The 17,079-nt window shown below is 43.9% G+C and overlaps 1 protein-coding gene across 1 annotated transcript; it reads left to right on the top strand.

Moving 5' to 3' along the window:
- Nucleotides 1–14,439: 14,439 nt before the first annotated feature.
- Nucleotides 14,440–15,191, top strand: LOC127311425 (protein GLUTAMINE DUMPER 6-like). The gene has a single exon (XM_051341856.2). It carries the CDS (start codon nucleotides 14,541–14,543, stop codon nucleotides 14,934–14,936), a length of 396 nt encoding a protein of 131 aa, XP_051197816.1. The 5' UTR covers nucleotides 14,440–14,540; the 3' UTR covers nucleotides 14,937–15,191.
- Nucleotides 15,192–17,079: the final 1,888 nt, after the last annotated feature.

Genomic DNA, 17,079 nt, shown 5'->3' with positions numbered 1-17,079 from the left:
TGTTTCGTTGGGGCAAAGTACTTTGGTTGTGTTGTGCAGGTTCCACGTTGGCGCCGGAATCCCTGGTGTTGCGCCGCACTACATCCCGCCGCCATCAACCTTCAACGTGCTTCTTGACTCCTACTGGTTCGATTAAACCTTGGTTTCTCACTGAGGGAAACTTGCCGCTGTGCGCATCACACCTTCCTCTTGGGGTTCCCAACGGACGTGTCAACCACACGCATCAAGCAAATTTCTGGCGCCGTTGCCGGGGAGATCAAGACACGCTGCAAGGGGAGTCTCCACTTCTCAATCTCTTTACTTTGTTTTTGTCTTGCTTAGTTTTATTTACTACTTTGTTTGCTGCACTAAATCAAAATACAAAAAAAATTAGTTGCTAGTTTTACTTTATTTGCTATCTTGTTTGCTATATCAAAAACACAAAAAAATTAGTTACTTGCATTTACTTTATCTAGTTTGCTTTATTTACTGTCTTGCACTCTACATTAAAAACAGAAAAAAAAAATTAGTTACTTGCATTTACTTTACTTGATTCATCATGTTTCCTTTTAATTTTACCACGAAAAACATACCGGTAGGACATGGGTCTATAATTGGGAGAAATAATATAGAAGAATTTTTCAATCATGTCAGCACCGTTGAGGATTTTGAAGATAGACACTTAGTGGAACTTGCTCCCACCTATGAAATTGCCGCTGCTACTTTAGTTCGTATGATGGAAACTAAATTTGTTAACCTCAATCCTATAATCCAACACATGTTTCTTACACTCGGTGATATGGAAGAAGGGGAAAAGAAAGATTTTGTTTTAGAAACCCTTCTTAGAGAATTTGGTGGTATAGCAAGAGAGGCTAGAAAGGTCTTTGCTAAATTTAATATGCTTGGTTCTTATACCAATTTTGTTAGTCTCCTTGAAAAGATGGACATGGATAGAATAAGATACACTAATAATATTGATGATGGTGGGGAGATCAAAGCACCAATACCATGTAAACTCCTAGCTATGAATGATGCACTAGAAAATAACTATGCTTGGCTTGTTCCCGAAAATTTGTTTGATGAGAGTAGCAAGCCCAAGACTAATGAAAAGGTAGACGCTAAAACTTATGTATCCAATATACTATGCTTGGTTGAGAAAAATCCGCACCCCGCTGAGAACGTATCACCCTTCGATAATACTTGATACACACTTTCTGCGCCTAGCTGAAAGGCGTTAAAGAAAAGCGCTTATGGGAGACAACCCATGTTTTTACCTACAGTACTTTGTTTTTATTTTGTGTCTTGGAAGTTGTTTACTACTGTAGCAACCTCTCCTTATCTTAGTTTAGTGTTTTGTTGTGCCAAGTAAAGTCGTTGATAGTAAAGTTCATACTAGATTTGGATTACTGCGCAGAAACAGATTTCTTTGCTGTCACGAATCTGGGCTGTTTTCTCTGTAGGTAACTCAGAAAATTATGCTAATTTACGTGAGTGATCCTCAGATATGTACGCAACTTTCATTCAATTTGAGCATTTTCATTTGAGCAAGTCTGGTGCCTCGATAAAATTCGTCAATACGAACTGTTCTGTTTTGACAGATTCTGCCTTTTATTTCGCATTGCCTCTTTTGCTATGTTGGATGAATTTCTTTGATCCATTAATGTCCAGTAGCTTTATGCAATGTCCAGAAGTGTTAAGAATGATTGTGTCACCTCTGAACATGTTAATTTTTATTGTCGCTAACCCTCTAATGAGTTGTTCTAAGTTTGGTGTGGAGGAAGTTTTCAAGGATCAAGAGAGGAGTATGATGCAACATGATCAAGGAGAGTGAAAGCTCTAAGCTTGGGGATGCCCCGGTGGTTCACCCCTGCATATTCTAAGAAGACTCAAGCGTCTAAGCTTGGGGATGCCCAAGGCATCCCCTTCTTCATCGACAACATTATCAGGTTCCTCCCCTAAAACTATATTTTTATTCCATCACATCTTATGTGCTTTGCTTGGAGCGTCGGTTTGTTTTTGTTTTTTTTGTTTTGTTTGAATAAAATGGATCCTAGCATTCACTTTATGGGAGAGAGACACGCTCCGCTGTAGCATATGGACAAGTATGTCCTTAGCTTCTACTCATAGTATTCATGGCGAAGTTTCTTCTTCGTTAAATTGTTATATGGTTGGAATTGGAAAATGATACATGTAGTAATTGCTATAAATGTCTTGGGTAATGTGATACTTGGCAATTGTTGTGCTCATGTTTAAGCTCTTGCATCATATGCTTTGCACCCATTAATGAAGAAATACATAGAGCATGCTAAAATTTGGTTTGCATATTTGGTTTCTCTAAGGTCTAGATAATTTCTAGTATTGGGTTTGAACAACAAGGAAGACGGTGTAGAGTCTAATAATGTTCTCAATATGTCTTTTATGTGAGTTTTGCTGCACCGGTTCATCCTTGTGTTTGTTTCAAATAAGCCTTGCTAGCCTAAACCTTGTATCGAGAGGGAATACTTCTCATGCATCCAAAATGCTTGAGCCAACCACTATGCCATTTGTGTCCACCATACCTACCTACTACATGGTATTTTCCGCCATTCCAAAGTAAATTGCTTGAGTGCTACCTTTAAAATTCCATCATTCACCTTTGCAATATATAGCTCATGGGACAAATAGCTTAAAAACTATTGTGGTATTGAATATGTACTTATGCACTTTATCTCTTATTAAGTTGCTTGTTGTGCGATAACCATGTTCACTGGGGACGCCATCAACTACTCTTTGTTGAATTTCATGTGAGTTGCTATGCATGTTCGTCTTGTCTGAAGTAAGAGAGATCTACCACCTTATGGTTAAGCATGCATATTGTTAGAGAAGAACATTGGGCCGCTAACTAAAGCCATGATCCATGGTGGAAGTTTCAGTTTTGGACAATATCCTCAATCTCAAATGAGAAAATTAATTGTTGCTACATGCTTATGCATAAAAGAGGAGTCCATTATCTGTTGTCTATGTTGTCCCGGTATGGATGTCTAAGTTGAGAATAATCAATAGCGAGAAATCCAATGCGAGCTTTCTCCTTAGACCTTTGTACAGGCGGCATAGAGGTACCCCTTTGTGACACTTGGTTAAAACATGCGCATTGTGATGATCCGGTAGTCCAAGCTAATTAGGACAAGGTGCGGGCACTATTAGTATACTATGCATGAGGCTTGCAACTTGTAAGATATAATTTACATGATACATATGCTTTATTACTACCGTTGACAAAATTGTTTCATGTTTTCAAAATCAAAGCTCTAGCACAAATATAGCAATCGATGCTTTTCCTCTAAGGAGGACCATTCTTTTACTTTCAATGTTGAGTCAGTTCACCTATTTCTCTCCACCTCAAGAAGCAAACACTTGTGTGAACTGTGCATTGATTCCTACATACTTGCTTATTGCACTTATTATATTACTCTATGTTGACAATATCCATGAGATATACATGTTATAAGTTGAAAGCAACCGCTGAAACTTAATCTTCCTTTGTGTTGCTTCAATACCTTTACTTTGAATTATTGCTTTATGAGTTAACTCTTATGCAAGACTTATTGATGCTTGTCTTGAAGTGCTATTCATGAAAAGTCTTTGCTTTATGATTCACTTGTTTACTCATGTCATATACATTGTTTTGATCGCTGCATTCACTACATATGCTTTACAAATAGTATGATCAAGGTTATGATGGCATGTCACTCCAGAAATTATCTGTGTTATCGTTTTACCTGCTCGGGACGAGCAGAACTAAGCTTGGGGATGCTGATACGTCTCCGACGTATCGATAATTTCTTATGTTCCATGCCACATTATTGATGTTATCTACATGTTTTATGCACACTTTATGTCATATTCGTGCATTTTCTGGAACTAACCTATTAACAAGATGCCGAAGTGCCAGTTGTTGTTTTCTCATTGTTTTTGGTTTCAGAAATCCTAGTAACGAAATATTCTCGGGATTGGTCGAAATCAAGGCCCGGGGTCCTAGTTTGCCACGAAGCTTCCAGAAGACCGAAGAGGAGACGAAGTGGGGCCACGAGGTGGCCACACCCTAGGGCGGCGCGGCCCCCCCTTGGCCGCGCGGCCCTGTGGTGTGGGCCCCTCGTGCCGCCTCCTGACCTGCCCTTCCGCCTACTTAAAGCCTCCGTTGCGAAACCCCCAGTACCGAGAACCACGATACGGAAAACCTTCCAGCGACGCCGCCGCCGCCGATCCCATCTCGGGGGATCCAGGAGATCGCCTCCGGCACCCTGCCGGAGAGGGGAATCATCTCCCGGAGGACTCTACGCCGCCATGGTCGCCTCCGGAGTGATGAGTGAGTAGTCTACCCCTGGACTATGGGTCCATAGCAGTAGCTAGATGGTTGTCTTCTCCCCATTGTGCTTCATTGTCGGATCTTGTGAGCTGCCTAACATGATCAAGATCATCTATCTGTAATTCTATATGTTGCGTTTGTTGGGATCCGATGAATAGAGAATACTTGTTATGTTGATTATCAAAGTTATGTCTATGTGTTGTTTATGATCTTGCATGCTCTCCGTTACTAGTAGATGCTCTGGCCAAGTAGATGCTTGTGACTCCAAGAGGGAGTATTTATGCTCGATAGTGGGTTCATGCCTCCATTGATATCTGGGACAGTGATAGAAAGTTCTAAGGTTGTGGATGTGCTGTTGCCACTAGGGATAAAACATTGGTGCTATGTTTAAGGATGTAGTTACTGATTACATTACGCGCAATACTTAATGCAATTGTCTATTGTTAGCAACTTAATACTGGAGGGGGTTCGGATGATAACCTGAAGGTGGACTTTTTAGGCATAGATGCATGCTGGATGGCGGTCTATGTACTTTGTCGTAATGCCCAATTAAATCTCACTATACTCATCATAATATGTATGTGCATGGTCATGCCCTCTTTATTTGTCAATTGCCCAACTGTAATTTGTTCACCCAACATGCTGTTTATCTTATGTGAGAGACACCTCTAGTGAACTGTGGACCCCGGTCCAATTCTCTATACTGGAATACAATCTACTGCAATACTTGTTCTACTGTTTTCTGCAAACAATCATCTTCCACACAATACGGTTAATCCTTTGTTACAGCAAGCCGGTGAGATTGACAACCTCACTGTTTCGTTGGGGCAAAGTACTTTGGTTGTGTTGTGCAGGTTCCACGTTGGCGCCGGAATCCCTGGTGTTGCGCCGCACTACATCCCGCCGCCATCAACCTTCAACGTGCTTCTTGACTCCTACTGGTTCGATTAAACCTTGGTTTCTTACTGAGGGAAACTTGCCGCTGTGCGCATCACACCTTCCTCTTGGGGTTCCCAACGGACGTGTCAACCACACGCATCAGCCCGCAAGGCAGCGGGAGAAAACTTCTCGCAATTTTCGGATTCGCAATCGTGGCTATCGTCAGCAATAACTTCACCTTGTCAGAGAGAAAAATTCGACTCAACAGCAGCATAAAAAGGCGACATGCAAAAATATTGGAGAGCCTTTGATCAAATACAAGTTTTTGATCAAATGCTCGGGGGCTACTTTGAAAAAATGAAAAGATCAAGAAAGACAAAATAGAAATGGCGTGAGCCTATGATCAAATACAAATATTTGTTCATAGCCTCGGGGACTACTCCCATCGGGAGCGCTGTTCGCGCACCCGAGAAATTATAAAACTTCGGGAGAGAAAGAAAATATAGCGGCATAAGGCGTGGAGCCTACAACCAAGCACAAGTCCTTGACTGTAGCCTCGGGGGCTACTCCCATCGGGAACGCTGTTCGCGTGCCCGATGAAATTATAAAAAAGAAAGAATGAATGAAAAGAAGAAAGATAGAAGAGCAAAAGAGTATATTTCGAGTTATAAATAACTCTGCATATACTCCCATCGGGAGAGCAATATAAGTCATCTTTGACTCAATAAAAAGTGTCATTCCAACAGCCGAATAAGCACTCGACAATATATTCTCAGAACGCCAAAGTTGCGATCAATTTCTGAATGCCGCAAAAACTTTGCGAAGGTAAGACCCCAGATCCGTTCTGTGAGGCGTGGCGCCGTCTCTGACGTCGGTTTGCTACTTTTATCCGTATCAACAGATACGAAGAAAAATCCTAACGGACGCGTTAGGTACCCGATAAATATAATTGGGACTCGACAGAATGGTAAGACCTTAAGCGGCACCTGTCGAAGTTTACACCAGTATCCCGAGATCATGTCCAGGGACGTGATTTTGAAGTAGGTTTTTGCGGATTGCCACTAGAGCAGTTAACTAGTACCTGATATGTCAGATGAACTAGCCCCAACTACCATTATCCCTGTACAATATAGAAATTTATGTGAAGAAATATAGAAAAGTTTTAAATTATCAAGTAAAAATAAACAGTGGAGATTTTTCCTGACTCTACGATTCAAGCAAAATCTCGGGGGCTACTGACATAGGCATCCCCAATGGGCCTGCCGAAGATAGTACCCGGGGTTTACTGAAGGCCCACTATCCGAAGAATAAGAAGATTCGGAAGCCCAAGATATTGTTAAGGAAAGTTAGAGTTGTAATAGGAAGCATTATTTGTAATCTTGCGGGAGGAGTTAGAAACCTTCTCGGACTCTGTAACTTGTACAATACGAATCCCTCGGCTCCGCCTCCTATATAAGAGGAAGTCGAGGGACAAAGAAAGCATCGAATCTACTGTCAACACAACCTTATTTTTATTCGTCGAGTACTTTTCGGCTGAAACCTTCGAGATCTACTTGCCCTCTACATCCAACTAAACCCTAGTCTACAATCCGTAGGCATTGACAAGTTAATACCTTGTCAGCAGGGGCGGTAGCTGGTGGTGCCGAAGAACTGTGGCACCATGGAGTAGTCCTGGCGGGATGCGCGGAGAGGAGGGTGGCCAGCGACGCCGGTAGAAGTCCGGCGACGGACGAGCCCGAGGCGGAAGCGGTGGTGATGGTGGCGGAGGGGGCAGCGGTGGTGCGGGTGGAAGCGGCGACGCCGTGGTGACCGGCGGTGGGGGCGGCACGTCGCCCATGACAGCGGCGGCGGCTAGGGTTAGGGGCGGGGGCGGCTAGGGTTTAGGTCGGGATCGGTTGTGTTAGGCTGATACCATGTAAGACGTATGAATTTGGGGAACTTGCTCAACCCTCTAGGGGTGGCTGTCTCATATATTTATAGGGGGCCAAAGGCCAATACATGTACAATACGTACAGTTACAAAAACTATACAAAGTCTAACAGCGGGAATCAAACAAACCACGTTCAGTTAACTATTGGATAATACGTAGTAATCTAGAGATCGAGCCACACGAATCCGCGGATAATGCTACGAATCCGGGTCGATTATTCTTCTTCCAGAATGGTAGTCCTAGTTAACTTTCTTTCAGCAAAATGTCAAATTATTTAATCATTAGTAACTGTTAAGATGCAAAGCGATGTTATGCTAGAATCCGGTTGGAAGAACATGAAGTGGTGGTAATAATTCCTCCTCCCCGCTTTACCATTAGCGCGTCATCACCAACTGATCTAGCTAGTTAATTAAACTATAGCTAGTGCGCACCGCGGCGAGTGGATCAGTGTGCGTGATGTCAAAAGCTGGCGGACACCATCGATCACCCAACTACTTGTGCACAAATTGACGACGACGACGACGACGTCCTGGATCTCTAGCATGTGTGGAAGGACTTGGAATGTTTCTGATCTGACCACCTGTCAAAAATGGCGACACGATCGTCAACTAGACGACGACGGCCAGGACGCGCGATACGGACGGCCGATTCGTGCCACCACTTTATCGGGCCCTTTCCCCACAGGTTGTCCCTCTGTCTCTTGCATCAGCCCAAGCCTGAAGCTGGAGTATACGTTTTGATAGATTTCCCGTAAAAATCCGGCTAGCTAGCAGCGGTCTAGGTACTATATTGACGGGGGTCCGAGGCTAGCTAGCAAAGCAATGCGCGATCGTGGATCGATGTAGCAGATGACGCTATTGCAGCTGGAAGCTGTAGCTGTGGATGGCATGATCTAGCGGCTTGCATTGCTTCCTTCGAGACGCCGCGCACGTCACGCGTCCCACCACACGCCACGGCAGCTGGCCGTAAATTAGTGCTCCCTCCATCCTGGTTTATAGACCTTGCACATATTTATAGGATGTAAATTTAATAATTATAATACTCCGTATAATAAGATACTCCCTCCGGTCCTAAATATAAGCCATATAGTTTCTGGCACGGAAATTAAAAAACGCATATTTAGAAAAAATTACACCATGTTTGGCTAGGATTAACCCTAAGTAATTATCGTGAGATAATGGAGGACGTTGCATAAGATAAGTAAACCTAATCAAATCGCTAAAATTATTGTCCATACAAGTAGGGCAACGCAATAAACCTTATATTCTAGATTTTTTTCTCAAAAAACTATATGGCTTATATATAGGAATGGAGGGAGTATATATTACAAAACATATATCATTAGAAAGCTTAGATGTTCTACTTTTTAATGATATATTTTTCGTATTGTATAATTAATTATGTTAGCTAAGTTGACAATCTAAAGATGTGTGCAAGCCCTATGACCTGAGATGGAGGTAGTACTTACTCCTGCATGCGCGGATGATTGAGTGTGCGCGGCAACTCGACCGACGAATTATCATGGCTAGCTCAATTCGTGCCGCCGCGTATCGATGCTCTCACGCCATTCCTCACAGAGGACCTCATAGAAACGGATGACTGTTCGTTCAGGTTCTGTTTATGCTACCCAATGGTGATGGTGATTTTGAAAAGAAAAATCGATAAAATGTTCAAAAGGTTTTGAAAAAAAATATTTGCATGTAGCCAATATGAAATATGGAATTACTTATATTTTAAACGTAGCAAAAATAATATAATTGCACAAGTTTAGAATAAATTATGTGGGCCACCTTTCATTGGCAGGGACCAATCAGTGTCTACCGTCATGCTCTCTCTGCTTATTAATGGAGCATGTGGTCAGGCCAAAGCCAAACGCACGGACTCCTGCAGACGTTGGTCGTCTCACCGCAAACTGGTCCAAAATTTGCTCTGAAAATGTGGTTGTGTGGCACAAAGATGAACAATAATCCATTTAGGGTCACAGTTAGGTGTCATATTTAGGCCACACGGACACAAACGGGTACGGAATCGTATGCGATCCTTCATTAAAAACATCCTTAGGCTGATCATAATGGGAAGTAACTTAGACTAGTAACATATGTCATGTTACTAATCTAGGTTACTACCTTCATACACTACGGGAGAGCTCCAGTCTACCGACGGCCGGCCGTCGGCACAACAAGGAAGGCCGTCGGCACAGGCTGTGCCGATGGTGACCGTCGGCGTAGCGTCGTCGGCATAGTTCTGGTCGGGGACTGCCCGATCACCGTCGGTACAGACTGGCCGTCGGCATAGATTGTTGTGTCGACGTTTACTAATCTTTCACAATCTTTCACAATCACACTTACACTTAGTACATCTAATCTTAGATCAAATTGCACTTGTAGTCAAACTTCCCAGTTGGTCACCCATCCTCACACTACTCCCACACCCCAGCACGCTTAACTTCTTGGTTCTCTTCGGATGAGCTTCCATGAAAGAAATGACGCCCTTGTTGTTAATACTACCATATCAGTCATATTAACCCTTTGACCGTGCTGCCACATCTCTATATTTTTTAATTCTAAACAATTACTTGAGTAAACAACAATGAATATATATAAATAATAATAATATACAATTTGAAAAACAATTAAATGATTTAATTTTTGTCTTTTTATTTAATATGGAATAATTAATATCAGTAAATACGAATTTGGCAAATAATATGTCTAAATTGATCAGAAAAATAAGAGGAATACAAATATGACATCCATATCATATTTTGAACCTACAATTTAATTTACCCAAAAATCATGAGCAATAGATCAAAGTACCTCTAGTTTAAATCTGGTTGACTTTATCGAAAATGAGGTGGGAAACGGCCTCGGCATGGCATAGTTTGCCGAAATGAGGTCATATTTGGCACGTGTGTGGGTCCTAGGATGGGAAGCAAGATCTCGGACGCGGATTTCTAATCCGACCCATGGGAGACAATATTTTCATTTTTAGCGTGCCCAAACAGTTTCTATTTGTGAAGCAGCTACATGGGGCGCATTTTAGTATGACGTGAAATCTTCGTGCGATGATAGTAGACCACCTACGCACCACCTATCACATGGCATGTACACGCGTTAGCTACTTGAGAATCCATGCGGCTTCCGGCGGTGTCCCGCCGATTCCGCTGGAAACTGACCGGATTTGAACTAGGGCTCAACTATCCGTCACTCCAGAAATTTCGGAAAAAATGTTTTTAGTTCTACGATGCATCATTATATGTGCTAATTTTTGTCCGTTTAGTTTGTTCGCGAATGGGTGCACCCGCACGCCCGGTACGGCGATACAGCATGTCCCGCGGTCCCTGTTTTGGCCAGATGGCAATTTGAACGAAGTCAAAAAAATCCCACGGAGCCGCGTGGCGTCATTTTATATGTCATGGTAACTATTCCGTTTGTCAAAACTGGGATACAGCAATTATTTTGAAAAACCCTTCACGAAAAGGGCTATCACGTCCGGAATTATATGGATTTCAGGTGAAATGAGGTGGGAAACGGCCTCGGCATGGCATAGTTTCCCGAAACGAGGTCATATTTGGCACGTGTGTGGGCCCTAGGATGGGAGGCAAGACCCCGGGTGCGGATTTCTAATCCGACACACGGGCGACCATCGTTTTATTATTAGCGTGCCCAAACGGTTTTTATTTGTGAAGCAGCTATATGGGGCACATTTTAATATGACGTGAAACCTCCGTGCGATGATAGTAGACCACCTACGTACCACCTATCACATGACATGTGCATGCATTAGCTTTTTGGGAACCCATGCGGTTTCCGACGGTGTCCCGCCGAATCCGCTGGAAACTGACCGGATTTGAACTAGGGCTCAACTATCCGTCACACCAGAAATTCCAGAAAAAATATTTTTAGTTCTACGACGCATTATTATATGTGCTAATTTTTGTCCGTTTAGTTTGTTCGCGAATGGGTGCACCCGCACGACCGGTACGGCGATACCGCATTCCCGGGGGTCCTGTTTTGGCCAGATTGCAATTCGAACGAAGTCAAAAAATCTCACGGATCCGCGTGGTGTCATTTTATATGTCATGGTAACTATTCCGTTTGTCAAAACTGGGATACGGCAATTATTTTGAAAAACCCTTCACGAAAAGGGCTATCATGTCCGGAGTTCTATGGATTTCAGGGGAAATGAGGTGGAAAACGGCCTCGGCATGGTATAGTTTCCCGAAACAAGGTCATATTTGGCACGTGTGTGGGCCCTAGGATGGAAAGCGAGACCCCGGGTGCGGATTTCTAATACGACCCACGGGCGACCATCTTTTCATTTTTAGCGTGCCCAAACGGTTTTTATTTGTGAAGCAGCTACATGGGGCGCATTTTAGTATGACGTGAAACCTCCGTGCGATGATAGTAGACCACCTACGTACTACCTATCACATGACATGTGCACGCATTAGCTTTTTGAGAACTCATGCGGGTTTCGGCGGTGTCCCGCCGAATCCGCTGGAAACTGACCGGATTTGAACTAGGGCTCAACTATCCGTCGCTCCAGAATTCCGAAAAAAATGTTTTTAGTTCTACGACGCATCATTATATGTGCTAATTTTTGTCCGTTTAGTTTTTTCGCGAATGGGTGCACCCGCACGCCCGGTACGGCGATACCGCATGTCCTGGGGGGCTGTTTTGGCCAGATGTCAATTTGAACGAAGTCAAAAAATCTCACGGAGCCGCGTGGCGTTATTTTATATGTCATAGTAACTATTCCATTTGTCAAAACTGGGATGTGGCAATTATTTTGGAAAACCCTTCATGAAAAGAGCTATCACGTCCGGAGTTCTATGGATTTCAGGGGAAATGAGGTGGGAAACGGCCTCGACATGGCATAATTTGCCGAAACGAGGTCATATTTGGCACGCGTGTGGGCCCTAGGATGGTAAGCAATACCCCGGACGCGGATTTCTAATCCGACCCACGAGCGATCATTTTTTCATTTTTGGCGTGTGTGAAAGCCATGAAACTTCGAACATTATAGCTCATTTATAAGAAAATTTATTTAGGTATTTGAAATATTCTATTTTTGATATTTTCTATGATAGATCTTGTTTTTCTGCAAAATTTGATATATTATACTTATTTTTCTCAGTTAGAATGATTTAGTTATGCTTTTTTGAAGACTGCCGTTGAGAAATAGGAAAAAGCTATGCCGACGGTTTAACCGTCGGCACAGTTCTGTAGTGGAAAAAAAAGGAAAAAAATGTTGTGCCGACGGCCAGAACTGTGCCGACGGTGACCGTCGGCACCTCCAGCCTGTACCGACGGCAAATTTAACGCCGACGGTCATCCTCGTCGCCGCGCTCCGGAGGCTACTGTGCCGACGGCCCCGACATTTGGCCGTCGGCACATCGCCTGGCCGTTGGCGTATGGCAATTCTCCCGTAGTGATAGTGGGTAGTAATTTATATGTGGTGTCATGCAATCTATCATTTGTTGTGTTGTAGACTCATCTTGCCTTGAGGTGTGTGATGTTATGGTAACATAGCTACTAGTTACCACCTCACTCTCTTTCTTCATTTATTAGCATGTCATGTCACCAAAATACCTTGAGATGTGTGATGTTAGTAGCTATGTTACTCACACTATGAGCAGTCTTAGATATGGTTCATAAGGCCCTGGGTCTTTGATGCAAAGAAAACACTGCTTCAAAGGCTGGTGTGAGGGCATTGTTGTAGGATGATATTCCTGTCCGAACCTCCACATGTGATGCATATGTAAGCCTACTAATTCTTGCTTTGCAACGGTGTAGTCGACAAGTGGGTGTGATAACATTGGTGGTGATACAACTGTATCTAAAAAGAGTTGTCACTTATTCATGAACATATATATTTTGGGGCCCCTTCACAGCTGATGACTCCCTTTTATTCACGGCAAAGTCTACTATATCGTGGTCGACCTGTCTAGTTGTATGAGTACTCTCCTAGTGTATCTCTAGATTATCAATTTGATCAACCTAAGACAAGATATATTATCATAACATACATCAGTAAACAAATTAGATGTTGTATTTTTCAATGCATAATTGTTGTTTTAAAAAGTTTAGATATGACGCCGGTCTACACCGCTAGGCCAACACCTCTTGCGCAGTATGTGAAAGTTATATCTAGTTTCATCTTTGCAAGTTCTCTTCCAACTTAGCCAATTCCGGAAGGTAGTTCATTAGTGGTTGCTGTAGCCCACATACACCATGGTTTACCTCTATAGTTTTTAGTTCAGTTCAGCTATGTACTTCTTGGTTCAGTTCAGTAACATAGTTCTTGTCTTCATACTACATGTTTTGTCTCTATGGGAGGAAGAGAAAACATGTTGATATAATCCAGTCAAAACCAAAAAGTGACTTTGGCACATGAGCACCAGTGCTCCCGATTTTTAAAAAACATAGAAATCTTCCGACTGTAAAAATTGCGGACGAAAATATGTTGTATTATGAAATATGAAATATATAAAAAAGCCAAATTTCTGACAAAAAATGTCCCTATACACAATCATAAATTTGTTATTTTCTGTAGCTAAACGTACAACATAATTTTTATCGAAACTTCGCACGAGTATTCATAACATATATATGTATTAAAGGAATATTTTTATGCTTTCTTGAAACATAAAAATACAGTTTTCAAATATTTAAAAAACCGGGAGAACTGGTGCTCATGTGCACCAAATCTTCATCTTGTCGCATGTCTTACTCAAGACCATTTTTTTAGCTCATGGAATCTTTAATATGCATGATATACCTGTCAATTTTTTTTTTGCAAACGCTATAACTTTTTTCGATAAAGAAAATATATTAATATCAAAAGATACCAATCACACCCAGCGTCTACAACAACGGGCCACCCTAATCGCACTACGGATGCACACAGCCTAAAAATAGAAAAGAAAACTAAGAAATAAAAATCCCGCTATAGTATCTCGAACCTAACAACAGCAATACATCCACCACCAAAATAACACCTGAAACAACAGCAATACGTCCGCGTGTAAAATACAGACCACGCTATAACTTGCATAGCGTTGAGAAGGACCACACTAGTATTTTATTTTACACGCGGACGCGCCGGCGTTCTCCAGTCTCCGCGTCTCATTTTCATCGCATACAGCATGCATGGTCCACGTGGCCAAAACCCAGCCGCTGCGGCAGCTCGTCGTAGCTGTCAGCACAGAGAGACGAGACGATCCAAACCCAGCAATCTCTTTCTCCTCCCCGCTCGCCGCCTATAAAATGCCCCCGCCTCTCCCCTGCACTTGCTCGCAATCTCCCACTCACCGCACCAAAACCACTCTCCAGTGTACGCACGCACACAGGTAGAAAAACAGAGCCCGAGAGAGAGAGAAGGATCGATCCCGATCCGTGTGCTATGAGGCCGGCGAGAGAAGCCGCGGCGGCGCTCGTTGGCGTCGGCAGCAACGAACAGGCGACTGCCGCGGCGGCGGGGCACGTCGGCCACGCGGCGCTGTGGAGGACGCCCACGCCCTACCTCTTCATCGGCTTCACGCTCATGATGGGCCTCATCGCAGTGGCGCTGCTCATCCTCGTCTGCACGCGCCGCAAGCCGTCCGCCGGCTCGTCGCGGCGCGGGAGCGCCACGGAGGAGGCGTCGGCGCGGGGCACGATGGCGCCACTGGACCGGGAGCCGAAGGTCGTCGTCATCATGGCTGGGGACCACATGCCGTCCTTCATCGCCAGCGCCAGGCCCTTCGCGTTCGCCACCGCCGCACAGGCCGGCGAGCAGCGCAAGGTGGACGCGGCCTAAGGCGCGCACCCGTGTGCTCCTGCCGTCCTGCGGGACGCGGGACCAATTTTGTTTGTGAAATTTCTAGGAGTAGTATATCGATCTAGCAGAGAAGATACTCGATCGGCGGTTGACGTCGTCAGATCTGTGATTGTGAGAGCGAATCAAGTTTTTGCTAGCATCTTCTTCCAGTTTTTACATGTCTGGTGTAGCGAGCTCTCTATTTTTATCTGAACAGGCAACAATACGCGCGCAGTGCACAACAACATGAGTACATACGAGTTGTACTCATAAGTGTCCCCGGGGTATGTCCATACCGGTGGTGCGGTACTGCGGTTCAGCAGCTGGTAAATAATAAAGAATCAAAGTAAAGTGTGTATATTATAAAATTCTCCGGTATGACCAGCGGAAACAATCTGCGATGTTTGCATCTGATCTACTCCAGCGATGATAGTATGAAGTGCGATATATCTTTTGTCAAGCCAGACATGCTCACCAAAAACGTCATATATGCTGCGACTTCGTAGTCTTGATCAATCATGAATCGTGTTCCTGAGCTAATCAGATATCCCTCATCTTGAGTCCGTGGGCTGGGCCTACCTTCTTGAGGTTTTGGCGGCCCTAGGGTTTGGCCAAATTTGGAGGAACTGGGTGTGCCTCTCCTTGTCGTCTATCACATCTAGAGTGTTCCACAATGGCGAACCTGCCCCCCTCCCCCCCGTGGCCTACGTCAAGGAGACCCCGCTCCCCCATGCTCTTCATCCTCGCCATCGACCCCCTTCAGTGCATCCTCTCCTTGGCCGCACATCTGGGTATTTTGAGTCACATTCGCTTTAGGACGACTCACTGCCGTATCTCGCTATATTTTGACAACGCGGGCATATATATTTGTGAACCCCCGGAAGGAGGACCTATGTGCCATCTCATCCATCCTCGACTGCTTAGGAAAAGCTAGCGGACTTGTCACCAACATGACCAAGACAGAGATCTTTCCGGTGAGTTGTGTCGGCATTGACCTGGTGGACATCCTCGCCGACTTCCCGGAAAATTAAGATCGCCAGTTTCCCCGGAAAGTATCTTGGTCTACCTCTTCACTATCGATGTCTTCGGAAGGTGGATCTGCAACTTCTCATCGACAAGATCACGGGCAAGCTGTCGGGCTGGATTGGGAAGAACCTTGCGCCGCCTAGTACGGTCATCCTTGCAAAGACGGTGCTCGTGGCTACCGGAATCTACCACACTAATGCCATCCCTCTGCCTAAATGGGCTCAATATAGGATCAACAAGATTGCAAGGACCTTTGTTTGGACGGGAGACGAGGCAGAGCACACGGCCCAAGGAAAATCGCTGGTAAACTGTAAGACGGTGTGCAAACCTAAAAATCTTGGGGGACTCGGGCTGCTGGATATTGAGAGATCTGGACGTGCTCTGCGGCGGCGTTGGCCTTGGCTCAAATGGACTGATCCTGATCGCACCTGGGCTGGCTCTAAGATCCCATGTGACAACGTCGACATGGCTATTTTCAGGGCTTCTACCAAGGCCACCATTGGCATCGGGGAGTCGGCTCCTTCTGGCACGACAACTGGTGCGGCCAGGGCCCCCTCTCTCAATGGGCGCCAGATGTAACACCCCAAATTTTAATAAAAAAGAAAGTTAGAGAATTCCAGAAAAAAACAAATTTTCAAACCAACAAAAACTTTTCTTTTGCATATAGTACCATGCATAGGACTTGTGCATTTGAGTGATATGCCATGATGATTGTTATTACTTGTATTTGTTATGCTCTAAAACCCTAGAGTGATCATGTGAAGATCACCAACCAAATAAATCAAAGTGGAAGAAATTCCCATAATTGAAAAACGCTAAAAACCCTCACATATGCCCTATGGCATTTTTATAAATTTTGACCCTAGACCTATTTGGTCTTCACCATTAGTTGAATAATGTTACTAAACACTTATCACAACTTTTGGAATCAAGGGTTCACCATTCAAATAATTTTCCAACACATTTCCCACTCACATGTGATGATGACCAAATCTGCCAATTTCAGTCTGATCACCACTTTGAGCCCCTGCAATTCAATTTTCTCAAACCAATTCTTGCTAACTCTTTGCACCATTTCAAAGTCAACATCAAGGTGAACAACTTTGATGAAGACCAC

The sequence above is a fragment of the Lolium perenne genome, chromosome 7 (genome assembly GCF_019359855.2).
Source record: "Lolium perenne isolate Kyuss_39 chromosome 7, Kyuss_2.0, whole genome shotgun sequence".
Classification (NCBI taxonomy): domain Eukaryota; kingdom Viridiplantae; phylum Streptophyta; class Magnoliopsida; order Poales; family Poaceae; genus Lolium; species Lolium perenne.
The sequence above is the reverse complement of the archived record's forward strand: the minus strand, read 5'-3'. Positions and strand labels throughout refer to the sequence as shown.